Below are 18,394 nucleotides of genomic sequence, written 5' to 3' on the forward strand. Positions count from 1 at the left end.
ATGTATTGTATATCAATATTATCTTACATGTAGTACATGTATGACATCAGATATGATGATATCAGAAAGGAAGGAATTTAATTGTCGCATTTTGCCCATACATATTTATTGTTGCACTATTGTTTTCGGAACACTTGCATTGTAAATACAAACATTTGTTTTTTGTCATATTGAAGGCAATTAGATTTTTTGCAACAAGTGATTGGCTCACACAAATTCAAAGATTAGCAAGCAGAACAGAGAATGTTGTAAGCATAATGGCTCCACATAAAAGCATACAAACATATATGTATATATTTTAGACAATAAATTAAAAGTCATGGTCAATAGAGTTTCTATTAGCTGCTCTTAAATGTTTTTTTTTTAAAAATGTTTTGACTTGTTTACTTCTAGCTTTTGGCGCAAATGTGTATCGAGATAATTATACTTTCAGCTGCATCATTACTTTTTTTTAAATTTAATACTTGGAGAAAAAAAAAAGTAAAAGTCATTGCCCATTGTTACAAACCCATGAGTAGCACTCAATAGGAGATTCATGTAAAATTGTATGCATAAGTTTTCCAAATTATGTGATAATAATACTGCATTGGCTTCATATCTTTGTGCTTGGAAAATTACAAATCTGGTCTCTGATGAAAATACAGTAGGAAAATACAGTACATATAGCTCTTTCTACTATGACAGTACAATAAAAATAAGCAGTCTGCTTTTCTGAATTTGAAAATAGTGTATAAGCAGTAGTTGACTAAAACATTACATTCAGATAACATTCAGGCATCTTGGCGTACATACATACACTTTTTTTCCTTCTTAGCATCTGCAGGACACACACAGAGCATTGGAAATTTCACATAAGCAGCTGACAGCGGCCAGTGTTATGTCACATGAAACAAATGTGATTAATTTTCTCATGTAGCACTGCAAAAAAAAAAAGTCTGTTATGTAAGACAGAGTAAGTGGTTGTCAGTCGATATCCATTTTGTTGATCAGGCGTTCCGCTTTTATTGGTTGTTAGCAAACTCTCCGGCTTCCCATCGGAGAGCCATGGCACTTTTACGGCGACCAGCCAAGTACATTTCTGGAAACTAGACAGCAAATCAGATGGATTAGTACAAAAAACAACATCGGATCATTAGTCTTCATTTTTATATACATTTGGCCACTGAATAGATATGTCATTGACACATGGGACAAAACATGTCCACCATTGTAATGGCTGGCAAGTTTGATAACTTTAATTTTAAGCGTTATGAAGGATAGGACTATCAATAGACTATCATCATTATATTGTCAGTGTTGCATGAAATTTGTGACGCTTAATGACTTCTCATTAAAGCTAAAACAGCAAAAGCGTACTTACCCTGTTGTCACAGGACACTATGGAGCGATCCATCTTGTATGTCTTCATGGGAGAAGATGGGGAGGACTTGCATTTTATAGGCATATCCTCTGAAATATAATAAATCAATACATGATCACAAAATGTGTAGTGTTGTGTCCTAGAACATGAATTTTTTTCTACAAGAATAATGTATAAGACGGAGCAATTATCACATGGACATACCTGACTTATCAAATGCACTGTTTAGGAGATTTGGGGAGACCACAATTGTGTTGAATTTCTCCTTAGTATACATGCTTGCCCGCTGTCTCCTCAGCTCCTCCTCACGCTGCTTGACCATCTTAATCTCCTCGTCGATGAGGGACTGTGTGCTTCGGGAGCGTAGCTTGAAGAAGGGGTTGTTTAGGAACATGCTGTCCTGGCTCTCCTCAACAGCTGAGTTGAGGCAGAATTCGGACGCGCTGCGGATGATCAGGTTGGATGTCTCTAGGATGATCACATTGGAGGACTCGTTGGAGTTCCAGTTGCCTGGGTGGGCAGCCCCCAAGTCTTTTCCATAACGCTTTGGGCTGCAGGGATAAGGATCAGGCTCCAGGATGATGACATTGTTCGCAGCAAACTCTCGTTTCTGTGCACCCTTGACTGGCGACGAAGTGATTATAAAAGACGGTGTTGGGTTGCTAGGTGATCTTGGAATGTTGCAGCCGTCGTCTTGATGCTCGAACATCTTCCTCTTCTCGTCCACCTCCTGGCAGAGTTTGGTGGGGTGAATGACGACCGGCCTGGCTTTGGCTTGCACAAAATCGCATGAGCTGGATGAGGACAGGGCTCTTTCGCGTCTGAAGTTCTCCTCTCTTTCCATGGTCAAGCGGATCTCTCTCTCAACAGGGGTCTCTGGGTCATCATAAGGGGATCTGTAGCTCAAGTCGTCAAGGCCAGAGTCTTCAGAGCAGGGGCTGAACTGAGTGTGTGGATAGTCTCCCCCAAGAGCCAGATTCTCAAAGTCAGGATCTCTCCTGGGCCTGTCGATGTTGCGGACTGGTGTGTACATGAAGCTGTGGCTGCCTTGGCAGAGGCCTGGTTTAGGGGTGGTGGGTGACTGGACCGTGGCCGTCTTAGCCATTTTAGTCTGTTCCTCCATTTCCAGCCATTGTTTGCGAGCCACCCGGAAGTCCACATGCTCTGTGCTGACGTTCTCACTCTTCATCTCCTGGATCACGCAGTAGTCTTTGGGCATCTTCTTGTCACCTTCTGAATGTTGAGAAGCGTGTTTGTTGTTGGACCCCTTTCCATTTTCCTCATCATCTTCAGAGATTTTTGACAACCCATGGAACAGCGTTGGAGTGGTATAGGCCACCTCCCTCTTTTCAAAATCGGAGTCAGTCTCAGGCTGCTCTAGAATTTCATCCCCGAGTGGGATCTCAGACTCACTCTCCTGGTTAACATCCTTTGGGTCATCATCTTCCTCATCGTCAATTGAAGGCTTTTGGATGAAGAGCTCCTGTGCACTCAACTGCAGACTGTCCAAATACGAGTCGTCGTCCTCTTTGTTGATGGAGGATGAAAATATGGTCCTCCACTTGTCGTCACCCTCACTATCTGAAGATGCAACAGCTATCTCTACACGCAGACACTCATCTAATTCTTCTGGGTCGTGACAGGACTCTGTAGATACCTCTGATAAGGCCTCTTCTCGGATGAACTGTTCTAGCATTGACTCCTCCACCTCATCACAGGTCAAATTGTCAACTGCGTCATCTGTTGGCATGAGGTTTAAGGCCTTCATGGCATCTTCTGAGTCTTCTTCAGGTTCCTCGGTGTCCAAAGCATCTGGCAAGGCATCTCCTGACTGGTCTTCCACTAGTGGTTCTTGTGTTTTGGGGGCAGAGTCATTTTCACACACACTATCTCCGCTTGATGGTGGATCTGACAGAGAGGAGGTGACTGACTCATGGTGGTTTAGCTCTTCAGGTGTAGCCTCTAAGATCAGAGCCTCCTTCGGGCAAGGGATGTCATCCAATTCTGACGTGTCCGTCATGCTAGGAGGCAGGTCTGCTAAAATATCCACCACCACCTTACTTCCCATTGTCTCCAAGAACTCTTCATAGCAGTCTTGTTCATCGATGTTGCTTGGGCTTTCATTCTCAGGTAACTCAGTCTCTTGAGGTTCCTGTTCAAAGTCGGCTACATTTCCTGATTCCAGTTGTTCACTGGTCTCCATGGTTACAGCCTTGGAAAGGGACTCGGCTTGACTCTGAGAGGGACTGCTGCCTTCACTCAGTTCTTTTCCATCCACCTCTGTCACCTCAGTCGTAGCTCCCTGCAGAAGGGAGAGAATTGTTGTCTGTCAAAAGAAAAGGCAACACTCATCTGTATTCCTGTCCTGGCTGATCAGCTATACTCCTATTCTAATTTCTTTTCTTTCTTTCTTTCTTTCTTTCTTTCTTTCCCTCCCTTAATGCTCTTTTTTTATTGTTTTGTCTTAAGCAGAGTTGTTATGTTTCTTAGCTGTGTTAGAAGGACCGTTTGCAGTTTCCTTTATCTGTCTAACTCGGCTCTTGTCTCCCCACTGTATTGATCACTCTGAGCTTATTCCTACACAATATATTTCTCTTCATACCATTCTTATTTCCCTCTTGACCTGCAAGATACTGCTGCACAAAAGCAGTCTCTGGTTAGATATTAATTTCACACCATGCAGTAAACCTCCAAACAAGATGGATTTCACAAGTCAAGACAAACACGCAAACACAAGCTCATGAACAGTCAATAGAAGAGAGCAGATTTTTTAGTGAAAGAGTATTGCACACAAAACACTGCAATATTTATTGTGTTTGTGATGGGATCAGTGTTTATGCTCTAAGACACTCAAGATATTGAGTGAGTATAGAAACGTGCTTAGTGAGAGGATTCAGTATATTTCAATGTGTATAGAATTGGCAGTTGGTTAATCCCTCTATTTAAGCATGCAGTTAGAAGGAAAAAGGCAGAAAAAGAAGTAATTTGTTGATTTTGCCAGTCAACTATCCATTCCATTGCACACAGATCCTTACCTTGTATAGTTCTGAACTGGCAGAGAATGCCCTGTCAAACTTTCGTCTATTAAAGCAGATAACAGGGAAAGCCTTCAGTCAGTCACTGCATCAAAAATTAAAGGCTGAGTGAGAGCAGCCGTAATTAATGGGGGGACTTGAAAAGCTGTTTTATTTACTATCACTGTGAATCATTTCACAAAGTGGGTTATGCATAGAGAGAGAGACAGCGAAGGCAGCTGAGATTGAATTAAAAGGGACCCATTATGTAAGACTGCAGGACTAGTTCTCTCGCCCACATGCAGCAGGCGACACAGCACAGCACAGCTATGTCCCTGCAGTCAGATAGCCCCTGGATCTACTTAAGCCCCACGAGATGAGGGGAGGAGAGCTCAGCTCAGCAAGAGCCCGGCAACCTGGGGTATTTCAAATCCCAGCGCTATTCCACCCACACAGTTCCGGAAGCCGAGAGAAAAACACAGAGTACCTGTGCATGTTTTTGGTGTGTTTTTTTTTTCTCACACCACCGCCTGTGCACGACTTTTGTTTTTAATTACAGTGTTTTTATTTATTTGGCAAAAACAGTGAGTACTGGGAGTACTAAACATTATTTTTTCAGAAGCTATTAACGACAACCAATTATCGTGTCGTGCAGGTGTCCAATTTGTTTTTGCAATCACTGTTATTTGCTCTTAGCCGCCGCGGCTGAGTTGTGAGTGAGGTTGACAGAGGTCATGTTGTCTGCTGGGACACTGAGCCCGCTGGCGGTGAGCTCATCCCTGCACTCCTGCCAAGAGCCAGAGATGTTCCCTCTGATCCTCGACCGCTTTTCACACCAGGGAGGAACTAACAGAGACAGTGCTGACTCGGCCATAACAACATCATCTATAATCCTCATCGCCTTCATGACGCTGTGTGTGTGTGCGTGTGTGTGCGTGTGTGTGCGTGCGTGCGTGCGTGCGTGCGTGCGTGCGTGTGTGTGTGCGTGTGTGTGTGTGTGTGTAGTTCACAGTGGTTCTAGCATGCCCACATTTGGATCCCCCTCCAAAAAAGAGTAAAACAAAAGAATGTTACAGACTAACACAATGACCAGTTACTGCATTCTCACAGTTCTGAGAGAGAGAGAAAAAAGACATCCCACCTAATCAGCCTCTTCAAAAAGTGGAATTATGAAACATGTGACTCTTGGCATATATTTAACTCATAATTGCCATCATTAAAGACAATTAGACCAGAGACAAAGTATACTATGGAAGCTACACAAAACAGGCACATATGACAACAAAACAAAACACTCCTCTCCCATCTGATGTGCTCCTGAAATTCTATTACATTTACCCGCAATGAGGCTTGACAAAAGGCACCATGCCCAATCAAAATAAGCAAGCGGCAAACCTCCAAATGCCATGACAACGGCATAACAGCTCAGCTGTTGGCAACCAAACTTCACCTCCACTCCGCTGCTCAGCCCCAGCATTTTTTTTCGCCCCTCCAGTGTGTCAGTGCGGATCCGATAAATAATTCAGCGAGAGATTTCTGAATTAGAACCCCGCAAAAAAAAAAAAAAAAAACAGACAGACAGAGGGGTGTCATCACATTCCAGAACCTACCAGAAGCTTTAGCCAGAGCAGCCAGAAGGAGATCATCTCTACAAAAGAAAGGTCCCACCACAATTATGCTCCTCACCGCTGGACGGACATGCACTTTGGGCTTATGTGAGGTCGGGTCATGGGAGATACATACCCGACAGATTTTTTTTTCGAGGCGGGGAAGTGTGAATTGATCGGTGGTGGCTTTCTCAGTGCAACCACCGTGATGAGAGGACTATTGACATAGCTATCACTGTGATCAGATTTGTGGTGACTGATGTTCGAACCTGAACTTCCCTCCAGCAAGTTCCCCACAGTGAATTACATGTGAAGCACGTACCACAGTCAGTGGTGCTCTCACTCTCAAGAGTGCCAATGCAGTTATTTCACTGGATCCCATAGTTTTTGTGTGTGTGTGTGTGTGATTTTGAGTTCTCATGTTGTCAGATGATCAATGAGGATTGAGGCCTCAAGGTCACCGAAATGACTGAATGAATGTTGGCATGCTGACTGGTCACCACACGCATCCTGAGTAAAAGAAAAATAACATTTCTGAAAAACCACAAGCTCAAGTCCCCCATCATTATATTCACTCGCACCTCCAGACTGGCGAATCACATGGCCCTTGTTTCCGATCACGTTGTGCATCCACCTGCCTTTCTCTTTTAACGTCACAGCCAGGCAACCGATAACTGATATCTGAAGGCAACGCACGTAAAGGCAACTTGCTTTTTCGTTTCAAGGATGTTTCGAAGCGCAGAGGCACAATGGTGCCTGAATCACTAGCGTAGACACTTGAAAGGCTGCGTGTCCTCCATGCGTGGGCAGGCCATTCAGACCCGGAGCACAAGCAGCCTGCGCGAGAAAAGGCAACATCTCAGCAGAAGCACTTACCCTTCTGCAAAGGTTAAGGCCAATTACACCCCCCTATGTGGCTCTTGCCGTAAAAACCCCCCACCAGCCATAATGCCTCAGTTACCTGAAAAAAGGCAACTCAATTAGCACACTCAGGCAGACTCTGGGTAATTTGTAAGCTAATTTACGAGAAAATTTGGCCAAGAAAAGTCTGCGAGAGATTGCAAAGTCAAATCTGCAACAAACAAGTCTGAGGGTACATATTGTGTGTCTAGTGCCCATGCTGATGTCTTGTGAAAATGCCATAGCATCACTGGCATCACTGGCATCACTCATTAGCACACTGAAGCGTTGTGTTTTTCAGGCGCAGTGACACTTTGCGCGCCCAGCGGGGTGGAGTGGCACTTAACGTGTGTGGGGGGGGGGGCACGAGTAATCAACCCCTGCAGAGGGCGACCCCCATCTCCCCTCTGGAGTGAAATGGGGAGAGAGGAGTGGAGAGGGTAGGACATGCCTAATCTGCATCCTTAATGACTTCACCACCTCTCACCCACCGCAACCCCCCCTCACGCACGCACGCACGCACGCACGCACGCACACACAACGCATGCACACACATACAACACACACACACACATACAATGCATACACACACACACACACACACACATACAACGCACACACACACATACACACACATACACACATACAACGCGCACACACACACACATACGCATACGCAGACACACACACACACACTTTCCCACTGATGCACACTCTTGTGGGCTTGATACGCATACACACACACACACACACACACACACACACACAGCATCACTGCTACTGTCCTTTTCCAGATCATACCCCCCGGAATTTTTACCACATTCCATCACTATATTCCCAAATGCCCGAACGGCCGCCACTCAAAAAATGAGACATAAATAAAACTCTCTGATCATCCAGACACACGCCCAAACAGCCGTGGGTGAAAGCCTACCTGTGTGTTGACGTTCTTAATCAGCACTTTTTAGTATGCAGAGACACTTGCACTCTCTTTAGCTCAGTTTATCCAACTACGCACGCAGCTTTAGCTGCAGAAAATAGTCTCTTGCCTATCCTGGTAGCTATACCTTTTTTTTCTTACCTCAGTTAACTTTTTTTTTCTCTAGTCTGATGTAAGCCAGTGCAACTCAGTTTCTGTCCTTGCTCAACACGAAAAAAGTACAAAGAATTCAATACAACACGTGTCGATGACAGGCATACCCTCACTGCTGTTCGAACATCACTTGCTTATCTCTCCATTTTACATTTTGATTTTCATAAGTGAACTGATGCAAACAAAACTTCAGTCATTTTGTTTTTACACACTGCAATACACATTTACACTCATCATCACATTCACACACACACACGCACACACACACACACACACACACACACACACACACACACACACACACACACACACACACACACACGCGCATACTTATTCACAGGCAACTCGCCCCATCTTGTTTGCAGGTTTTCAAAAACAGCATCCCCTCATCTCCCGATATTCAGCCCCCACCAACTTCACCCAAACAAGGCATTCCTGCATGTCAACACCAGACACAGCCCGCACATGAAGATCTCCCTCCCTCATCAAAATCTATCTGATCCACATGCATGTGTTACCTAATCAACTATTGATCTACTTAATGGTACACAAATTACTTGAAACTTCCCTGTTATTGACATGGGTACCCAGGCTTACCTCGCAGCAGCGCTGATGGAGACCGAGTGTGTACGTGAGAGTGTGCCCGTGTGTGTGTGTGTGTGTGTGTGTGTGTGTGTGTGAGAGAGAGAGAGAGAGCAAGAGAGAGAGAGAGAGTGTGTGTGTGTGTGAAGCCCGCTATGGCAAAGCTGAGTTGCTGCACTCTCTGCCTGGCTGGCTGTAGCCACAGAGACTGGAAGTCTCATTGAATGTGCCGGGAAACAGCCAATCGGAGCGCAGTCTGCCTGGTGCTCCAATACACACACACACACACACACTCCCCCACTGATGCACACTCTTGTGGGCTTGATGCGCACACACACACACACACACACACAGGATGTCTTGCTGTGCCCATATGGGATGTGACTGCAGTGATGTATATTGGATTGTGGTCCACTTTTGCTCACAAAAAAAGCACAACCTGCATAACTGCCAAATTTCTGATGGTTTGATGGTCACTGGCAATGAGTTTGAAACACATCAGAGCCTTTTAACACTTTTTAATGAAGTTGAAAAGCAGTATGATCAAAAGGGATGGAGAAAACTGGGAATTCAGCAATTCATCTTTTAAAGCATTATTGTCTTGGAATAGATTACTGATAGCTTTACCCCTTCTGTTTATAAGGGACATATCAAGCAAAGATATATATTCTGCACAGTTGCTAAATTCACATTAAATGTGAGCAAGTGAAAGACAAAGAAGGTACATATAAACACAAACAGACTCACAGACTTACATTGTATGTACATTCTCCACATGATACAGTTTTGGTTTAAGCACACTGAATCAGAAGAAAGGCAACAGTGATTTTAAGCAGTGAAAAGATGAGACCAACTCCTCCTCACAAGCTAATCAGTTTTTTTTAACAGCAGTTTTTTTTTTCAGTCATGTCCTTGTTCAAGAGAAAAAGAGAGCAAACACCCGGAGCTTTTTGATTTCCTGTTTTTTTTGTTCATCCTCTTGAAGGAATATCTATGGCAGACATAGGCGGGAGTTCTATTCTTTGGCTGTTATGCTTGCTTTCCTAGCTGTGCCATTTTCAGCCTCAAAGCTGCAGAGAGGGAAAACGGAGAAGATTTTTTAAGGACACATTTTCACAGAATATCTGCAGAAAAGCTTCTGTGTCTGTTGCAGTGGTGGAGGAATGATAAATCCGGTTAACAGTGCCATGCGTAATCTGTTTTTTTTTTTTTTTCATGTAAAGATGTTGACTGCCGTTTTAAAATGTCTCGATCAGTGAGCTGGGAGGATAATTGCACTGAATCTGGTGTAATTTAAGAGAAAATTTGAGCCTTACATAAGTCTAAGAGATTACGTAAGGGCTTCTCAAGCATATGTTATGAAATGGCACTTGAAAAATCCACAGCTCCTCAGAATTCAACCAAGGACAAACAGTTCGATTAAGCCGGGGAGACATAATCGAGCATCTTGGGAACTGTCACTCAACCTCCACTTAACAAACTCCACTGACAAACTGAGGCAGGAGCCACAGAGATTTAATGCTATCAGGAAGTTGTCTAGGAACTGGTAGATAACGCACTGAGCAGTTTCACATTTAATAAATGGTGCAAGTGTGAGTTATATTATGTTGTTCACATCTACACAATCTAAATTAATACTTTTAAAAAGGTTAGTAACAATGTTATATTAGTTGTATTAATATAGTAAATCAAAGGATAGGCCATATTAATTGACACTTAATTCAGAGCTGAATTAAGTATGAATTAATTGAATTAACCCAAATAGATAAATGTCAAGGGTGTAAGAAAAGCAGAGCCAAGATGATAGGATTTAGTAAACATTTATTGGTTTAGAGACCGACACAAGAGCATGCACAGAGAGGATGTGTGAGTTGAAGTAAAATACAAAGATAGCAGGCCGTTAGAGAGTTCTTTTCACTCAAACATTCAAGAAGTTAGAATTCATTCAGTCATTTTTATTGTAAAATAGCAAAAATATTTCACCATAACAATTCCATCGAGTGCTATGTTCTCCCAAAATAAAAGAGATGCTGTTTTCAACCACTGGGTGGAGGTAGAGGCCCTCACAAGAAACCCAGACAAGTTGTCAGTCTAAACATGCAGCATCAAATAGCTTTTACATATTTCCGATTGGGTAAAATCCTGCTGTATGATTAAGACTGACTAACAAACAAACGAAAAGCTTAGTCATCTTATCATGACAGGTTTGCAGGCTCTCTAGACTCACAAGATTATTGTTTTGTTTTCTGGTTATTGGCATAGTATTGTTAGTTGATTTGGCATGCACAGGAAATGAAGGCAGTGGTGAGTTGAGTGCAAGCTCTTCAGCGAGATGTTATCAGTAGGCATAAGAGATGCAACAGCAGTGGGCTGCTCAGAGAGCAAAGAGCCGTTTCGGTCTCTTTCTGATACCTGAGGCGGAGGGGTCCTCCATGCTGTAGATGTCTGCTGGGGGCTGGGAGCGATTCCGGACGCCACTGGGCCGCACCTCGGAACGGTGCATGTTAGTCTTGCTGGGAGAGAAGACCTTGCTGCGGTAGCCCTCGGGATGAAAGGACAGCGAGCTGTCGTCGTCGTCGTTAGGACGAGAGTTGTCGCTGTGCTCCTCGTCTTCGTCTCCGATCACGATCAGTTCGGCCTGGAAGCCCTCGTCTTCCTCTTCCTGCTCGGCGGTGCGGTAGCCCATGAAGATCATGGTGACGGGCTCGTCGGGATCGATGTCGGACGGGAGTGTGTCGGCCATGCTGACCCGGGTGTCCTCCATCACGGAGTGGAGCGGCGACACCCTCCCCAGCCCAAGTCCGGAGTCTTCCCCAAAGAAGATCTCCCCCTTGAGCCCTGGCATGGGGCTCCGTGCGGGGCTCACCCTGTGCCCGTCTGTGCCCCTCTGTGTCCCTCTGCCACCGTTCGTCTGGGCGCTCTTGGGGGTCGGGTACGGCGACAGTTTGCCACCTGAAACACTGTAGTTCGGTGGGTCTGGAATGTGCAAAGGAGAGTGCGTCGCTGGCCGTGGGCTTGGCGTGGCCTGCCTGTCGGCCGGAAGGGGACTCGGGGTGTTGGTGGGCGTCCAGAGTCCGTTGGGTGCCGGGCTGTTCTGGTCTCGGTCGGATTTCCTCGGGGTGTTGGGTCGGCTGTAAGGGCTCGAAAACACGGGCTCGTGGAGCTGGACATCAGGAGGGGTCTTCTTCTCCTCAGCCTTGCGCAAGAGCTCCTCCACATCGCCGGGGCTGAGCTCGTCCACGCCTTTGGATTCGAGGGGACGTCCGTCCGAGCTCAGGGCGTAGACAGACTTCCGGCCGTCATCAAAGACCTTCACGCCTTTGCTCTGGATGTCATCTGTGGTGATGGTCGTGGAGGAGAGGACCTGACTCTCGCCAGTGCGCTTGTCAAGCTCCACGCTGATCTCCATGGCAAACATGGCTACGGAGAGGAAAGAAGACTTTTTTCAGAGGGACTCTACTATGCTGTGCTGTATATATGAACTACAATCTGTGCCTTGTCAAAAATATAATCTGTGTAATGTATGTTATCACCCACAAATCCACAAACATTTCCAAAATAATTACAAATCATGTGATCTAAGCGGTTTAGGTCTACACCATCCTGTCTTATTTGACTGTAAGACAAACCTTTCGGGACTGTGCTTATTATTTAAACAATGACCAAACCTGAGAGGATCCCATTAAATAACTCTACCCTGATATCTAGAAGGCTACCGCTGTCCAATGAAATGCACTGTAGAGGTGGAAAAGTCCAGCTTCAGAAAGTAAAAGTCCAATCATGTATTGGTTCTACCTGTACACTTACTGTAGCACAGGTGATCTGACCAATTAGTATCCCTGACTGAATAGTTGTGCTAATTAGAATCAGCTTGAATGGTTGCACAGATACTGTATGTGAAGGACTTTTACTTTCTGAAGCTGGAGTTTTCCACCTCGTTTGAGACCAAAGAAACTGTTAAACCACAGATACTGCAGTATCATATTCAAGCATTCAAATAGCTGTGATCCATACCCCTCTTTGGGTCACCATCAGGTTCTTGCTTTGGGCTTTTCTTCCTTAAGAGTGAAGGTTTGTAAGTCTTTGGCATATCAGGAATCGGGGAGTAAATATACTGTACGGGCTCTGAAACAAAAGACAAAAGTGTTAAATTGGGTATAAATCCCCAGACTGGTCAAAGAGTAATGTGGAAAATAGTGGAAAGCAAAAAGAAAGTGTGTGTTTACCTTTTGGGATATCAGCATTTAATTCCTGTGCAGAGACATGACAGTGTGAAAACAGAATATGTACAGCAGGAAAGGAGAGTGAAGCTCAGCGTTATGTCACCTTTGCCATTTCCCACAAAATGCCTTTGTGTTCTCTCAAATATCCAGCCACAAGCAACAAGCAACATCATTTTTCAAGCCCACTGCATTGCTGACAGGTCACACCAATTACTGTACAAACCTTCCTGCTTTAGCGCCTATACCGTTCAGTCTAAACTCTCTGCAGAAAGAGTCAGAGACAGAAAAGCCACCCAGAAAAGCACACAAGCGACGGCAAACGTCGGAGATGTCAGCAATACACACATAGCAATGCACAAGCTCCGTCACAAACACCCGTAAGGTCAACAGACTCCTCAGAATCCTCAGCAAACGGGATACGTCTCATTGCTGTATCTTAACTCGAAATGTACAACCACAACAGACACGCTACTACAGCCATTCAAGCATGTGGCCGAGCAATACCTTAATGGTGTCCTCAGCCCACACACACACACCCCCCCCACACACACACACACACCTCCACATACACACGTATACCTCCACACACATCTGGCCGAGCAATACCTTAATGATGTCCTCGGCGGTCTTCTCCACCTCCTTGAGCCGTTTGAGAATGCGCTGTTCGTTTGAAGAGATCCTTATCTCCTCGGCTTCCAGGGCCTCAATCTCCTCCTCTATCCTGCAATAGGGGCAGAAAGACACTTTTAAAGGAGTATCTTAACAAATGAAATGTGACGTTGGATTACAAAGCCTACAATAGCGAATAGTGAAGTAATTGTGAGCTGTAGTTGTTTGGGCTATTTTATCCTAATTGGCCTCATGACCTGCCGCCCAGGATGCCAGTCACAAAAGGGATCAAGTCACTGCAGGGACGAGGAGATCACTTCAATATTAGTGATAGCTATTTATGTTTTTAGTTTGAGTTTTGATCACCACTAGATGTGTTGATATAGGGAATTTATATATCAAGGTGTGATGCACATGAATTTTTTTTGAAAACTGCAGCATGTACTGTATGTCAAACAACCCAGATGTTTTGCCAACTACCTGCCAGAGACCTTCAAACCCACTGTAAAGTGAGTCTGTTTCTACCAACAAAGATAGCCCAGGTCCTAGATTGTTGTACAAAGTACACTCAGAGAGGAAGCTTAATGGTTCTTCCCTTCTATAAAATCAAGAGTAATTTTGAGTCGCAAAGGACTCTGTAACCTTGTGGAATCCTATTTGTGTAAGAGCAGAGAGAGAGAGCACTTATGTGCTTTGCAAAGAGTACAGAAAAGGTCTGCACTATGAGAGAAGAAAATCTGTTCTTGGTTTTATTTCCTCACAAAGGGCAATATACACAGAGACTTCCTTAAATGTGTATCTAACACCCTTTTGTTTGGTGTTAGGTTCACAATCTTGTAAAACTCAACCTAAATCTAGAGGCCTATGGGTGAGTGTTGTGCATCAACCATATTGTGCTCGATGAACAAGCACAGAATGAACAGGGGGAAGGAGGGAGTGGTGTTAGAAAAAATGACTGGCCACAGGTCATATCAACCAATTTTGAGTTGGATTGAGAATGTACACAGTTGTGTGAAATAAATGTGTTGCGTAGTAGACAAAATAACACAAGCACTCAAAAGCCCTCTTGTTGACTTAGCTAAGGTTCCACACTTCATCAGATCACAGCACCTCATAAAACTGGGGGGTGGTTACTATACGCCAGTGTCTGGATGGTGAGAAAATGGCTTGTCAACCTCTGGCCTCTGTGTGAATTACTATGTCAGGTCAGACCAAATAGATGGACATGGTCTCATGTTTTAACACTTTTGGTTTAACAAGACGCGGCTAGACACTTGTGTGACAGGTGATGTCACTAATAAATTCTAGCACCGCAGAGTAGACTAGACGGGGTCTTGTCTGAAATGAGCACATTCTTTTTTTTTAACAACTGTTTAAACTTGGTTCGGCTTTCACTGTTGGGCCTATAAAAGCCACAGTTATGATGGTCTGGAGAAATAGAGCTTTCAGATGGCTGGGTATAGGACTGTGACCCAGAGAGCAAGGTTAATTTGAGGTGGCTGATGAGCGCCATCCACTTGGATGATGAATGAAAACTCTGCCAGATTGCTTCTAGGCTCCAATTGTTCTTCCCCATTTAATCTATTTGGAGTTAGATTTGAGAAAGCAAAGAGCTTAAGAGAGTCTGAGTAGTGCCTTTGACCATTGATGGGTTTGGATGTGTTGTAATGCAGTTTGATTTCACCGGTGCACCATGCTGAAAAATACAACTGGTCTTTCTGTCAAGGTACATCCATAACATATCAGTAAGACGTGAAATATACTGAATGAGGCTTCATGCCATTAATGTCACAATTCATGTCATTAATTACACAATATCTCATCACCTTTGATTCTTATATTTTTGAAAAATTAAACAACACAACAATTTTATGAAAATAAAAAAATTAAAAAAATTAAATAATTTAAAAATGTGGTTTACTACTACTATACGTGATGTAGTATTACCAGGGGTTGAGTAGACGTCTGACGTAAAAGGTCTCTAGTAGTGTTAGGCCACATTAGACGTGTAGTACGGTTTAAGCCCTGTGTTTGTGCAGACAGGCCCCCGGGGAAGAGCAGACAGGTTACATAACACACTCTGCGTGAAGACGCCGGCAGAGTAACCGTTGGTTGACACATAAAGCTCATCACCAGATTTAAGTGGGTTGAGGTGGACAATCTGGGTCTAATCCCCTTCAAGTCGCCTCCCGCTTTTACTGACCACTTGACTATGCATGCATGTCTGTATACATACTCTCAAAAATGCATGAACACTGATGCACTAAAAATTGACCTGCAAGCACACACACACACACACACACACACACACACACACACACACGGATACACACACCCACACACACACACACACACACACACACACACACACACACCCCTACACTCACACACACACACACACATGTACATATGCACACACACACGTACACACCTACACTCACACACACACACACATGTACAGTATATATGCACACACACACATGCACACCTACACTCACACACACACACACACACACACACACCCACACCCCTACACTCACCCACACACATGTATATACAGTATGCACACACAGTTGGCTGTACCTGCTGATGTTGCTTTGCAGCAGTTCAGTTTGCTGCTGGTCATCCTGAGCTTGGGTCTTCAGGGCCTCCTGCTCCTCCTCCGTCTGACCGCTCAGCCCGTCCATCAGCCATTGTTCACGCAGGGCTTTTTTCTGTTCCAGACACAGCAGTCAGGAGTCAGGACAGGCGAGGATAAACAGTTCACACACTGTGGGGTTTTTCCCACTGTAACGCTTCAGCTGATACATTAACAACAAGGGAACAAAAGATTGAAGGCACTTGGCCCCGTGCTTGCCTTCAGATATTGAAGTTTGAGTTTCTCTTCTTCGATTTGTCTCCTTTTCTTCGCGATGTCCTCCTGAACTCGTCTTTTGTCCTGTGATGGATTCATAGTCATTATGAAACACATGGGTCATCACGCACAAATCAGCTTGTCATCACGTACTGTACAAATCACACATCATCAGTGATTTCATTAAGGAATACGCTGGAGTAAAAACAACCTATAGGCTCTATTTACGGTTCACTGCTAATGCAAACAATGGTTTTGCTCAAAACTCCACCAATTAAAGTAATTTTGCTCTCAATCAAAAGTTTGAACTTGGTATCTAGCATGAATAGAGACTACTGTACTGTAGGTCATTCTCTGGAATATTGCTTTATGCCGATGACAATGGATTGATAGGACAACTACAGGGCCCCTTGTGTGGTCAATTGCAACTAATGCAACAGAGCATTTAAAACAGACCATATAAGCTTTGCTTTGATAACAACTGTCACTCAGGCCCTACTGTAACATCTCCCAACTGGGATGAATCATGCTACCTGAATATACATATTCGTTTATAATAGCAGGCTGTCAGATATGTCTGCACAAAGGGGAACTCTTTCAGCATTTTGTAGCTACGTTGTAAATCCCCACATCCGACTGCAAGCTCCCAGACGGATCACATTTGCTGGTCTATTTTAAAAGCGCGGAGGGTCAGAGAAAGATTCTCCTACTGTAAGGAAGAGGAATCTGAGGAGAGACTGTTCGTCTGGGGACTAAATATACCACCAAAGAGTCTCAGTTTCCAACTTGTCCTCTCGGATTAATTAACTATCTATAAAGTAACTATAATAAAGTATCTATAACTATCTATCTATCTCAGTTTCCAACATGTCCTCTGGAATAAATAATGTAACTATCTATAAAGTAACTATACCTATCTACTGTGTCTATCTAATTTTCCAATATTCTGTGGGATTAATGATGCAACTATCTATAAAGTAACAATAATAAAGTAGCTCTAACCATTTCAGTGATATCAAGTATATACACTTTGGCCTCTCTTACCTAAAAACTGGGAACATCCCTTGAATCTTTACCTTCGATCTCGAGACTATGCATAGCCTATCAGTGTCAGATGTTCAGCTATTCATAGCGATCATAGCCATTCTTAAAGCAAGAGTCTCCGCTTCTAGGACTAAAGGACAAACCAAAATGCACTAACATTTCAGATTTGTAATTCATAAGCACTCATTTAGCTATTCTACTTATATTACAGTCAAGCTTCACTTAGTTATTTGTCAACAAACTGTAGTAGTGCCGATAGGTCTCTTTAAAGAAACCGCAGATACTCTACACATTCCTTTAGTTATGTTCGCCAATGAAATCCGTCACTGACTCACTCACTCTCGCATAAACACATTTGACCTTCACAACCAAAACATGCAGTAAATGCTTACAGTGACCACCAGTCCTCGCCCCACCCACCCACCCCCACAGCCCATGGGCTAGGTGATGCCATTTGTCCAGAGTTCCTCAACCTAGAGAGTCTTTCTAGTTTTTTAACTGGGGACATCTTGACAGCTGTGATGACAAACGCGGCTGTAAAAGGCTGCCTGTGGTGGTGTGTGTCTTTAAGCAGTGGCTGCATGGTGAAAGGGACGACGGGGTCGTACCGTTATGGCCTGCAGTCGCTCCTTCAACAGGCCGGCCTCCTCCATGCTGACCCTGAAGAGACAGGAACAGAGAATGAGTTTCCCTCAGAGTGGCTAAGGCTATGCAGTCGCAGAGCGAGAGAGAGAGAGAGAGAGAGAGAGAGAGAGAGAGAGAGAGAGAGAGAGAGAGATGAAGACAGAGAAGCCAGTAACTGAGTGGTCCGTGGAGAGTATTTGTGTCGACATCATAGGGAGACCGGAAGACGCGTGTTTGTGTGTGTGTGTGTGTGTGTGTGTGTGTGTGTGTGTGTGTGTGTGTGTGTGTGATTTAGCTTTAGGGTGGGTGTCTCATAAATGACTGGTGTTGAATTATGTGACTGGACTGGGGTCTTGTGCAGGCTTGGACTGAGCTGTGGGACACTGTAAACCTGCTGGAATAGCTTGAATGGCTGGCATGTTTCCCCCGACAGTTCACATGTCCGATTTAGACCGGAGGAGTGGAGAGGTGCATGCCTTAACCC

The 18,394-nt window shown here is 44.3% G+C and overlaps 2 protein-coding genes across 3 annotated transcripts in view; both read right to left on the reverse strand.

Moving 5' to 3' along the window:
• Positions 1–78: 78 nt before the first annotated feature.
• On the reverse strand, positions 79–8,738 carry palmdb (palmdelphin b). Of its 2 annotated transcripts, XM_062520581.1 has the most exons (5): positions 8,572–8,738; positions 4,396–4,441; positions 1,565–3,662; positions 1,361–1,449; positions 79–1,085 (listed from the first exon to the last, which is right to left on the reverse strand). In XM_062520581.1, exons 3-5 carry the CDS (start codon positions 3,561–3,563, stop codon positions 1,002–1,004), a joined length of 2,172 nt encoding a protein of 723 aa, XP_062376565.1. In that variant the 5' UTR covers positions 3,564–3,662; positions 4,396–4,441; positions 8,572–8,738; the 3' UTR covers positions 79–1,001. The 2 variants fall into 2 exon arrangements, with proteins under 2 accessions (XP_062376565.1, XP_062376564.1); XM_062520580.1 differs by lacking the exon at positions 4,396–4,441.
• A 321-nt stretch (positions 8,739–9,059) lies between these two features.
• Positions 9,060–18,394, reverse strand: part of LOC134065625 (palmdelphin-like) — a 16,068-nt gene continuing 6,733 nt past the window's right edge. The window contains exons 2-9 of the mRNA XM_062520586.1: positions 17,895–17,946; positions 16,246–16,326; positions 15,972–16,102; positions 13,386–13,500; positions 12,783–12,807; positions 12,571–12,681; positions 10,969–11,976; positions 9,060–9,626 (exon numbers count right to left, since the gene is read on the reverse strand). Of these exons, the coding sequence (XP_062376570.1) occupies positions 9,586–9,626; positions 10,969–11,976; positions 12,571–12,681; positions 12,783–12,807; positions 13,386–13,500; positions 15,972–16,102; positions 16,246–16,326; positions 17,895–17,939 (1,557 nt within the window). The 5' untranslated portion in view covers positions 17,940–17,946 and the 3' untranslated portion in view covers positions 9,060–9,585. The remainder of the gene's footprint in view (positions 9,627–10,968; positions 11,977–12,570; positions 12,682–12,782; positions 12,808–13,385; positions 13,501–15,971; positions 16,103–16,245; positions 16,327–17,894; positions 17,947–18,394) is intronic.

The sequence above is a fragment of the Sardina pilchardus genome, chromosome 19 (genome assembly GCF_963854185.1).
Source record: "Sardina pilchardus chromosome 19, fSarPil1.1, whole genome shotgun sequence".
Lineage (NCBI taxonomy): Eukaryota > Metazoa > Chordata > Actinopteri > Clupeiformes > Clupeidae > Sardina > Sardina pilchardus.

Bases quoted from the DNA above. Each gene is read 5' to 3' on its own strand.
- palmdb (XM_062520580.1), bottom strand. From the start codon at position 3,563: ATGGAGACCAGTGAACAACTGGAATCAGGAAATGTAGCCGACTTTGAA. The intron at 1,450-1,564 runs GTATGTCCATGT...ATTATATTTCAG, and splicing joins CAGTGCATTTGATAAGTCAG to AGGATATGCCTATAAAATGC. The intron at 1,086-1,360 runs GTAAGTACGCTT...TTTGCTGTCTAG, and splicing joins TAGTGTCCTGTGACAACAGG to TTTCCAGAAATGTACTTGGC.